Here is an 11880-nt window from a genome sequence, read left to right as displayed (position 1 = left end):
ACAATAACGTCAGACTTTTTAAATAAAAGGCTGACCCGTCTCCTTCTAAAATAATTCTTCTGGTTTGTGGAGCGTTGTTCTGATTATATACAATTCCCACAAGAAGGGAAGTACCTTTAAAATAAGGACTATTCAGTACTAGTACAGGATTTCCTCTTGTTGTTGATAATTTCCTCTTAATAGAAGACGCAATGAATCCCAGAGAAATTCAAAAGGGTAATCTACAGACAGTTAGGCATCTACATTATAGAGGGAACATTGTTCAATCAAATCGATGTTTTCCCAATGAAGTAAAAAACAGATCTACCTGCTGTGTAGCATGTAAGAGTTCCTACAGCACACACTTTAGTTCCCTTTGCTGCATTTTTAATCCCCATCCAATCCCACAAACTTTTACATAACCATTGCTGAACAACAACAGATGACAATTATTCTCATTTCAACTTTTGATATTGAAATTCAGCCTCTGAAATGGCCTCTCTGTTAAAGAAGACAGGCTTGGTGATAATAAGAAGCAGTATTACCAAGTTATTATCTGCACTATCAATAGCACATATATAATACGAAGCAAGTTAGCAACTCTGCGTTCTCTCTCCCAGATGTTCCTTACCTCAGAAGCAGGCTCCGTGCTCCCTTTCACTAGAAGAGCTAGTTTTCCACTACTGCTCTGAACATGCACCTGCCCTACTCACCTGATGGCAAAGGAGACCTCATACCTATGTAGATAGCTAAAACATGCCCAAAACCACCATACTAAAATCCAGGAGCTAAGCGGCTGCACCAGCAGCTAGGTGGTAGCTGCTGATAAAGGCTGAGTGATTTGTGGAAACGGCTGCCAGTCATTAGGAGCTCATATCAGTTATCCTGATGTTTCAAATTCTCTGTCAAGTTGGATCACAAGCCCCCTCTTGTGCACGGACCATGCTTTAATTCCTTGACCTCCTTACACTCACTTGACCAGATTGTACAAATGCAATCAGTAAATCATGTTGTGACGCATTCTTATAGCTGGCGATAGTACATCCGAGCCCTAGTTCCTCCCTAGCCAGTGAGATGACCCATCAAATTCGATGAAGACATTCACACACACTTTGTTTCAGCACCTAACTGGTTTTAAATTATGTGCCTCAGTCTTTGTACATTGCTCATCTGATTCTGGCTTCTGAGCAAAATTGTGAATACTAAGAGTACTACCTTCCCCACTCTGAATCATTTCCATACTTGCATGTAGCTTATTTTGTCATCTGACATCACTTATTTCCGTATCTTTGCAACAGGCAATGCAAACAATGCAACTCTTCATTCATCTGTTCACAGCCTCAGTTTTCCTCTGATCCTGCACATCAGCCTTCCTTCCTGCTCCCTGCCATTCTCTCACAGAGCTGTCCCACCAACTTTTCTATTCCCAACATCCTTTCTTCTGTGAAAGCAGCGCAAAACAGAGAAATGCACGTACTGTCAGTGTTCAGCCTGTTACCACTGTCTGTACCTAGATTTTACAGCTTACCTTGGAGAAACACAAGCCACCTGGAAAGCTCCAAGAAGCCTTTCCAATGCAGAGAGAAGAGAGTGGTCTGCAGAGGTCTCCCTGTGCTGAGGCTGCCCCGAAGAGCAGCAGTGCAGAAGATGTGCAGAAGTGGCTCCAGCTACCACCCCTTCCTTTCCAGGAGGCTTCACCTGAAGAAAGTTGGCCTGGTAAAAGACTCTGGAAAGGTCCAAGCAATGTAGTGTGGTTAAGGGCTGTATAAGCAGGGCAGAATGCCCCTAGTGCTCAGCTGTTTTGAGTGCTTGGATAAGCCCTTCCAGCATTATACAGCTGTGTTACATGATGTATTGAAGAAAAAAGAAAAAACAGCTGGAAAAGGACCTCTGTCTATGAACTTTGCTCTGCTGGGAAGGCTTGGGCAGCCTGCACACAGCACGGGTCAAAGCAAGGCAGTTTGGTCCACTCCCTCAAGCTGCATGAATAATTAGTAGAATTTGCTAGAGAAAAATTGCGTGGGACTAGCTGGAATAAGGGAGAACAACATATAATACCCAAGCACTTCCTTAATAAAAGCTTTCACCAAATGAACACTTCAGACTCCCAAAAGACACTTTCAAGTATCTGTATCTTACTAGGCATTGGCATTTCAACATTTATTAGCGCAGTCAAGCTACTATATTGCAAGCATGAGTCAATGCCTGCATCTTCTGGCTCCAGAAGAAAGGGACTGTTCTAATTTTTATTTATAAGCTGGGCAAGTGGAGAGAGAGGCATTCAGTTACAGGCAAAGCACACACTGCCCTACGAGGCTGGGTAGGCTGGGGCCTTAGCGTCCTGAGTCACAAGTACCACAACCCATCTCTGCAACCTTTCATGTACGGCCTCAGAAAAGGGCTTTGTAAATCATTTTTGTTGCCTTCCAGCACAAAGACCATGACGTCCACATTATTCACTACAGACTTCCAGCTCTGTACAGAGTATGTTACGATCCAAACTGGGAGTCTCTGGCAAGAAGCGCTTGTGAATATGCACACAATATAAAACAGGAAGAAGGATTTCAGTTTATCTCTGCTCACTTGGGCTTGTTTGTTGCTTGGAAAAAAACCTGGCAGGCTTCCCACCACTATGCAATAGTCTAGGAAGGCTCCTGTCACCTGGGGACTCACATGCTGATGTGTGAGTGAAGAGAGCAATAGTGAGGATTCATGGGGTTTTCAGCATGATCCTAATAAACTCTGTCATGCTACTAGCGTTACGACAGGAGCTCTGAACAGAAACTGTCTTAAGAACTACTGACAGCTTCTTTCCAAAAGCTAAAAAATGTCACTTTCATGAGCTATTCCTTTAAGCCAAAGCACAGAATGGATTTCCAAAGGTTTGTGTCTGGTTTTATGCAGCATTTACCAGCCTCTTAAGTTTATTCTGCACTCAAATCCAGCTTCCTTGATAAAGGAAGATAATATTAGCTTATATGAAATACCACATCATCTTACATCCCACACAAAGCTTTAGCCTGAGGATTTCCGGGCAGACACAGTCCATCCAAAGCAATTGAAGGTAGCTGGGGGGTCATGGGATCAAGTCACATAAGCATTTCCTTTCTTCTCTGGTATCCCTCTGGTTAAGCTTGTGCTCCTGAATTGCTCTTTTGCAATAGGGTAAACATGTAAATGTTTTGGGCTCAGGAGATATCTGTTGTCTATAGAAGCAACCTTATTTTGCCTTTCTCAGTTTTGTCTTTAGAAACCTAGCATCCTATAGGAAAGAAAAATAGCAGAACATCTCAGAACTGTCATTTTTGAGAAACAACAGCATTTATAATTCACATAGAAAATTTCCAACTACCACTGTCTCTTGATGAAAGGAGAACAAGCACTGCCATCCCTTTTTCACAGCTGACAAAACAGATATGGATTAAGTGATTGCCAAGCATAATTTATTAGGTTAGCAGCACAAGTAGTAACACAGCCCTGGACTTCCAACCCTGGTGCTTCAGCTTCTGGGACATGCTTTTCTCATTTGAATTACTAGTTTTTGTGAGTGCCTAGAATTCGTTCATCTCTTTCTACGATAACAATCAGTAGATTTTGGGTCTCTAAAAATTAATATAGACTTACTGCAAAAGTTGAATAAAATTAGTATTTTTCATTAATACCTTTGCCATTGGTAATGGAAAGGCAGTGGATATAGAAACAAACACCAGCAGCTAAACTTTTATTGCACTCTCGGCTTCTGAAGTCCTTTCAAGAACAGGACAGTGGGACAAAAATAATTATAGGGGTCTTTCTACACAAAAGAGCCAGCTATTTAGAGGCAGGCAAAGTCATTTGAATGTCAATGAAATAACCATTAAAAGGCTGAGAAGCATTGCCATTTATTAAAAGATCTAAAGAATAGTTGCATGCACTATAGCAATCTTCTAGGTAGGAGTTGTTAATTTGGTATAAAAACCTATTAGGGACAGGGCAGAGCATAATTAAACAGGAGACAATACACACTGTGAAAAGGAAACTGGATTTGGAATTTTACAGCCTCTTATTTCATGTTTCTACATGAAATACTATGCTCTATAATCTCTCCTCAATAACACCTATGTATTTCTAGCTCCCACAGGGTTTTGTGTTTCATTTCTAGCAGTGGTCTCCTACAGCCTAGGAGGAAGGTAAAACGAGGTTACGCACTTGAACGCCCTCCCACTCTTTCCAGCCTCACGGCAATCCTTCTTCCAAGAAAGCCTCTCATCAATGCCACTCCTTAATTGGCCCGAGAGCCCCTCTTTAAACAAAGCTCTCGTCTCCCACAGGGCTGAGCTCTTTCTGCTATTCTGGCAGAGCTAAATCCAGACAAGGAAGTGCCATTTACCCAGACAAGTGTGCTATAAATTCAAATGCACAGGAAAGAAGTGAGGAACTTCCAGAAGTTGTTGATGTTCTGCAGGTAGAGATTTGCAGGTAGGATGGACCGCATCTGGAGAAAACATATCTACGTGTAAGCCTGTCAGGTTGTTACTTAAGGAAAAGCGTTAAGACGCTCATAATACCGCTCAGTAACAAATATAGGATCAGCTGGAGACCTTGGGTAGATTCTGCACTAACGCACTGAACATGAGCTAAACCAGACTGTTAGGTACAAAACTTTGTTACAGAGCTATAGGACAGATAAAGATTTCATGAGTTAAACAGGAAAGGACTCTGCATTTGTAAAGATTATCACTTTTTAATATGAACACAAATCAGTAAGAATATTCAGGTGCAGTGCAGCTTTAACCTCTTCTTTAGCAGTAACCCTGGTGTCTCCGCTATCTGCCCACACACTCCCAGGCAAGTAAAAGTGACACGCAAAACGTATCCTACATTTTCCTTCCCTCAACTGTTATTCTGAAGCACTGCAGTTCTTTATGCACTCAGCTAGTGTAGCTAAGTATGCCATAATATTTGAGAAAAAAGTAAATACAAATGTAGCAATTGTTCGACATCTCCCGTGATACCCATTCTCCACTGATATATATCAGACAAACATGTCATTTAAAATACTTTGTTCTTTCTCCTTTATTTAGCTACAACACAAATACAAGAGCAGTCAAACCCCGTCCAGTGGAACTCACCAGATAAACCTGTTCAGATTAAGGTTCTCATGAAATCAACCAAAATACTCGCGTACACACACACTCTCACGCACACAAGAATGCAGCAGACCCCTTACAAAACAAGGAGTGGCACTGAACTGCACCTAAAAGTAAAATGCAATAGGAAAATCAACTGGTTAGGATACATCTGTTAAGCAACAAGGCTGTGCACTGAATGGGTTCCCACTGTACCATTCCATTGGCTACTTAAACACCAGCATCACTCCTTTCAGGTGAAAATTTGAAGTTCACAGAGGGAAAGAGTCTGGTCTCAGTTACCCAAGAATATGGGGTAATAGAATAATTACTCCCCTGTAACTCAAAGCAGAATCTGGCCCCATGAAATGAGTATGCATATGACCAGCTCTGGATGGAAGACTACTGCAGGTGACAACTGTTTTTTTCCCTTCACTTCCGCAGCAGCTAAACCCACCACCAATATAGTGTGTAATTTGGCTTTTGCACCCTCCCCCACTCTCGAGTTTACTCTAAAGCACATCCTGCTCCTTTTGGTGGAAGAAATAGCGTAGTGGTTCTGTGATGTGAGTAAATGTCATCAGAAATTAGATAAAGCTGGTCAAGCTGGTCCATCTGATTTGTCAACGCTTTGTTCAGAAATATAAGACTCAGATATAGTTTACAAAACAAGTAATTCTTTATAGAACATCTCAATGTCAAAATACTAACAAAAACACAGCTTGTTAATGTTGAGAAGAGTGGTCTGGGAAAAATTAATAACTAAACTAGGCCATTGCTAACAATAATAGGTGATATCTCTTCCTAAAAAGGCGGTCTGACGTACTCAGGAAAAATGAAACATTTGAAACAAGCTGTTTACAAAAGTGATTTAAATGCTTGGCACAGATCTAACACAAGTGTTAACAACCACTATTGTAATTTTATTTTTGGACAACTTCAGCAACTATTTAAAAAAAAAAAAACGCTAATACAAAAATGTAGAAAACAAGAAGAAAAATCCAAAGAGACAGTTTTTAGACAAACTCAGTTAATGTGAAGCTGTACCTTTGTCCCAGTTATTAAGAACTTCAACTTTAAGCGTGGCATAACCCAGCTCAGCTAGGTTTGTAGGCTTCCCCACCCTTACTAAAGAGTCAGTTCTTAGAAGGCCCCAATCTCAGTCCCCCAGGGTCTGTATGGTTTGCCAAGGGTTGCTGACTGTGTTGGTGCAGACGGGCTCAGCACGTTGGGGGACAGGAGATGGAAGGAGCCAAACGAAAAGGGGAACGCAGACAGAGATGCCATGGAGGAGAGAAGAGGAGGAGACAGTTTGGTAGTAGATGTGACCACGGGGAGCACTGGTCCAACGCTGCCATTTGGGGGCACTCTGAGTGAGGAAGTTTCAGCATGTGGGGCGGCAATTCGGGTCTGGTGATGTGGTTCTGTGGAAGATGCTGTGGTACTGGTATTACCGTGCCCATTTTGAGCCAGCAGCAATGGGTGAGATATGTGAGCGTGATGTCCAAAGGCACTGCCCCAAGGAATGTGTCCAATGCCGGTGTGCGCACTACTTGCTGCTTCCCGTTGAGAGGCGTAGTTATTGAGATGAGACACAAGTCGAACTCGCAGAGGATCAGAGGCGTCCAGACCCTCTATAATACTAAGGTATCGAGCAACTTCAGCCAGGCACTCTCGAAACCCTAGACTCCGATAGTCCATAGCCAAAGCATGAGCATCAAAATAACCTAAGAGAAAAGGACAAAGAATGGAGTCTTAAGATGCTGTTTTCTAGTCATTGTCTACATGTAGCCTCCCCACTCCACCCTCCCCTATAAGCATATTTCACTTGGATGTGGTTAGTATTCCCAACCATAGATTAGCTGCCAAGCTCATTTTTTTTTTCTTTTTTTGTCTAACAAGCTTTTCTTTTATATCTGTGCTGTGATGCTGCAAGTCCCAAGACTAGTCACAGACTGCCATTTTTAAACTGAAATTGCACACTGCCACTGGAGGAAAGTACTTTTGTTCTTTTCATGTCTCCCCAGTGCAAGCGAAACCACAGCGCAGTGAAATTCATTAGAAACACAAGTCCTAACTTATCAGAGGGGACTTCTGCAGGCACCGTACTTTTTTCCTAAAAGCGCATTTCACCATTTTTGCTAATTCTCTTCACTACTCATTTCATCCTGTTTTTTTTTTTTTTCTAGTTTCTGTTCTGAACTTTCAGAAAGTCAGAGAAACAAACATTTGACAACAACAAAAACTTTGTGTTTTCCAAGTTGCCAAAAGCCGATTCACTTCACAGTGCTGACACATTACTAGAGAGACTTATAATCACTCTCCTCTAGAACAACCTGGAGCTAGCACTGTAAAATGTTTCGGTGCTAGCGATGCCGCAAATCTTGTCAAGTAGAAGAAAGTCCCAAATTCCTGACGAAACCTAAGAGAGTTTCCATTCACTTTCTCCAAGCGCTCCCACAGCAGACTGCACACCAAAAGCTAGGGCACGCACTCCTCTCACAGCAGGCTCTCTGCAGAGCTGCTGACCCACTGTCAGGCACGAAACTTTACCTTTCCCTCCTGCTGTATGCAGCATTTTCAGATGATCGACAGTCATCTGCAGAATCTCTGCTTTTTCCAGCTTGGCTGATCCCTAGGAGAGAAGGGGAAGCAGGAAACTTCTCAGGCAGAACCAGAGACGTTAAAGAGGGGCAACCCTTCCTCCCGGGGGCAGGGGGGAGGCGGCGCGGGGGGTCACTGGGCGCTACCTGCTTCTCAAAGGCGCTGGGCACCAGCCTCCTCAGCTCGGACAGGCTGTTGTTGATGCGGTCGCGGCGGCGCTTCTCGATGATCTAGGGCAGAAAGCGGGGGGTCAGGGGGCGGGCGGGCCGGGGCTGAGGGGAGCCGCGGCCGGCCGGCAGGCACTCACCCCTCGGCGCCTCTTCCTGGCCAGGATCTGCGAGGTGGTGGAGGGAGACATGGAGCCCGCGGCCGAGCTGAGGTTCCTGCGGGGAGCAGCGGGACACCGGTCACCACAAGCACCGCCGCCCCGGGGAGGGGGGCCGGGGCTCCGCGGGGCCGAGGGGAGGGAAGGGGCGCCGGGCCCCCTCCCGGCGCCCACCCTGCCTGCGCTCACCCATTCTCATCCGCGCTCTCCTTCTCCACCTCGACGGCCTCGTCCAGCTCCTCGCTGTCCGACGAGCTGTACTCGGGGTGCGCCCGCTTCATGGCGGCGGCGGCGGCGGGGCGCGGGCGGCCGTCGGGGAGGCGGCGGGCGGCGCGCGGGAGGAGGGCGCCCAGCGCGCGCCCCGCGCCTCGCCCAGCACCCGTCTCCCCCATGGCGTTCCCACGCCTCGCCTCTTACCCGCCGCGGGCGGGCGGGCCGGCAGCAGAGCGGGCGGGCAGGGAGGCGGCAGGGAGGCAGCAGGGCGGGCCGGCCGGCCGGCGGGCGGGCAGGCGGGCAGACGGGCCGGCAGGCAGCAGGGCAGAGCACGCCCGCCGCCGCCCGCTGCCCAGCACCGCCACGCGCGGCCCCCGCCGCCCCCATTGGCCGCCGGCGCGCCCGCCTCAGCCAATTGCCGCCGGCCGGCCGCCGCGCCCCGCCCCCTCGGCTGGGAGCGGGGCGGCGGGGGAGGTGCGGCCGCGCGCCGCCGGCCGTGGGAAAGCGGCGCGGGGCGCGGCGGGTGGCGGCGCTCTGGCGCGGGGCGGCGCGCGGCAGCGGCGGCCGCCGCGTGCGGGCCCCGGCGGCGGAAGGGGGGGGGGGGCAGGGATGGGGGCACGTCCCGGGCTGGGGAACCGGGCGGTGCCGCTGCCGTGCGGAGCGGAGCGAGCGGGGCAGCTCCGGGGCGCCCTCGAGGTTGGTTTCAGCCCTCACGGCGGGGTCGCCGGTAGCCTGTGGAGGCTAATTGCCTCTTCCGAGGCCGGCGTGGCTGCGGAGCGCTTCCCTGAGGCAGGCTGCGGCAGCGGGGCCCAGGGCGTGCTGCGTGAGGAGAAGGGGAAGCGGGAGCGGGAGCAGCTTGCCCTCCTTCGAAAAAATGAGTTAAACGGGTGGCTAAACCCCAAAGTTGAGGAGGCTTAAAGCTAGGGTTTTTTCTTTGGTGGCAGTGCAAAGGAAATCAAGGCGTCCCTCTTGACTGCACCTTTCTAAATTGCAAATCTGCCAGCCAAATCCTTTCCTTGTCTCCCCGCCTGTATTTTGGAGGTGGGCAGAAGCAGGAACAGTTTTTAAGCGGCTGTAAGCAAATGTGCTTTGCTATGCAGTTGCTGGCAAGGAAGAAGGGATGACAGGAAAGGTCAGCGTTGCATGTGGTATGTGCAGAGTTCTAGCTGGCGCGCTCGCAGTGAGTACATGCTGCTTTGCACTAAGCAGGGCTCTGAGTCTGGATGCCGTATTCCCCCAAATTGCCGTGTTCCCCAGCACAAGTCCTGTTCATTCTGCCAGCTTTCTCAGGCTGAGGTACTGGCAAAATGGGACAGGTGAAATGAGGGCGTACTCTTTGAGGTGGTTTCATAATAATTAAATTTTCATTTACATGAAGCCTTTCAACTAAGGCTCCTTTTCTAAGTTGATTCTTTTGTGTTTCGCAATTGAAGGGGCTGGAGGATAACTAAGATGTGCACAGTGTGACAGTGATGAATGGATGAACCCAGGTTTCCTCATTTCAAGACCCTGGACTAGCTGCTTTCAGCCTCCCGCTGGTTTAGGTAAAAGTTCCTGGCACAGTCTTGCTCCAGATTTCATGCAGTTGTCCATGTTTTTGCAAAGCATCTCTGGTGGGAAGGGAAATGGAAGCAAGGACCAGGCTAAAGGTAGTAAAAGAGCTGCAGTTAAGAAGATAGAAACAGTCCTGCAGCCACCTCTAAGTAGCTAACAGAAGATGGTAGAAATACTCTGTTCCCACATAACGTTTTTCATAAATCTATCCTTTCTGCAGTGCTATAATTAAGCTTGTGTCAGCATTTCTATTACATCCACCTTTCCAGTCTCTATATTTTTGTTGTAAGACATCTCTGCCTGCAACCACTTGCTTTTACAGGACCAAAAGCCAGGTCAGTGGAAGGCGCAGTGACATTTATGTCTTTTTGGCCTGCAGACTACACATCAGACTTCTCCCATCCAGGCATGTATATGTCTTCTTCCTACTATGGGGAAAAACATGTTGTAAAAGAAACCACTTGGCATTAAGCATTCATTGCCTGTGACTAGAGGTCTGGCCACCCACGTTCCCAGCAGTCAGATCCTGGAGCTGACCCCCATCCTTAGCTCCGTGAACCACTGGGGCCAGGCAGCCTCCAAAGGTGCTTTCAGAGATTGTGTAGACACTGACTTCTCCGAATGACTTACAGGAACAGGCAGGTAGAGTGTCGCTGGGCCTCAGTGTGAGCAGTTGCAGTTGGCTGTCAGCTGCCGTGGGAAGATAAGAAATGTTTGCCCGTGTGTGGTTTCGATCTTCCCATCCAGCACTAGGAGGAACAGACTGCAAAACCAGCTTTAAATTACTCTTGTGCTTTTCTGGTACTGGGCAGGGCCTGATCCTCAGCGTTGGTCTAATTGTTAACCATGGCCCAAAGGGCAGTTTTATTAGCCAGAAATTACCAGCACGTTGAGACAGCGCTGTCATGCACCTCTCTCACCAGAAGGGCAGATGGGAGAGCAGCCTTTTGCTCACCAAAGTCCAAGGAAATTAAAATGACAGTGCACAAGAAGAAGGCACTTCTAAAAAGAGCTTAATTTCAGACCCCATTGACACCTTCACAGCAATGAGGCAATGAACCTTAGGAGATGACAGCCTTCTCTCCTGTCCCCTACACCACCAAGATGTCCTCCCTTCTCCCTGCTTCACACTACAGTGCAAACACGCTTTTGCCTTCTACCCGCCCACCTCTTACTACAACCATGTCCGTGCCTCAGTCTCCCCACCATCCAAAATTTTGTCCCACAGCTGCACCCCACACCCCTTCCTATCATACACACCAGCACGCTTGCCTCCCCCCCTGCTTCCCCATCGCTTCCAGGTCTGGCACAACTCAGCGTTTCCAGATGCAGGCTCCGCAGCCGCATCTGGCAGGAGCAGCAGGACAGTGTAAAGCTGGCACGGCAAAGCGGAGACTCAGTTTTGAAACATGCAGGAACTGTTGGTCGTGACTGTCCCTCAGAAGGGAGCGGTGTCACTTTTTGTGTGCACCCCCCCATTTTTCTTTGTTGAATGCCTCCTACGGCGATTTCGTGCTAGTCAAAGTCCCACTGAAAGGGAGTTGTTTATTGCTGTTGCAGGCTTCCCTCCAGCGGAGACCTGCCACTGCTGACCCTTGCTCTAGTGTGTGCGCTAAATTAACTCCCATCCCCTTCCTTTAGGTCTTCTCTCCCAAGGGAGCAAGTGCTTTGAAGAGTAATCCCGTCAACCTGTCACCCCCAGTCCCGGAAACTCGCCGTTACTATGGTTACTGCGCCCAATTCAACCCGTGGCTCTGGCACTCGATTGCAGCAAGGCAAAAACATCAACGCCCCCCACCCACCCCCGGCATATATCAAGCTGCAGCATCAGCTCTGCAAGCAAGAAGTTGCTGCTCCAAATCTTGTATTTTTCTTTACTGACTTCTGCCTGAATGTGTCGATTGTTGGGTGCCAGTGACACAGCTCAAAACTAGTTATCACAGATCAAATGGAAGCACGGGAGTGAGAAGTGAATGGGAGCGACAGCAGAGTTTTTTAGACTTCTTGCATGATCTGTTAGCAGTACTGTGACTGTAAAGGTGTTTTCTCAGGAGCTGAACACTGAAATTCACGTCTGCACGTCTCTGAGGTCCAGAT

The 11880-nt window shown here is 47.9% G+C and overlaps 1 protein-coding gene across 1 annotated transcript; it reads right to left on the bottom strand.

Annotated features, from left to right (window-relative positions):
* Window positions 1-5077: 5077 nt before the first annotated feature.
* On the bottom strand, window positions 5078-8513 carry HEY1 (hes related family bHLH transcription factor with YRPW motif 1). The gene is made up of 5 exons (XM_072851218.1): window positions 8206-8513; window positions 7999-8074; window positions 7838-7921; window positions 7641-7722; window positions 5078-6814 (listed from the first exon to the last, which is right to left on the bottom strand). Exons 1-5 carry the CDS (start codon window positions 8406-8408, stop codon window positions 6231-6233), a joined length of 1029 nt encoding a protein of 342 aa, XP_072707319.1. The 5' UTR covers window positions 8409-8513; the 3' UTR covers window positions 5078-6230.
* Between the last annotated feature and the right edge of the window lie 3367 nt (window positions 8514-11880).

Source organism: Ciconia boyciana, chromosome 2 (assembly GCF_034638445.1).
Source record: "Ciconia boyciana chromosome 2, ASM3463844v1, whole genome shotgun sequence".
Lineage (NCBI taxonomy): Eukaryota > Metazoa > Chordata > Aves > Ciconiiformes > Ciconiidae > Ciconia > Ciconia boyciana.
This window is presented reverse-complemented; position numbering and strand designations above follow the sequence as displayed.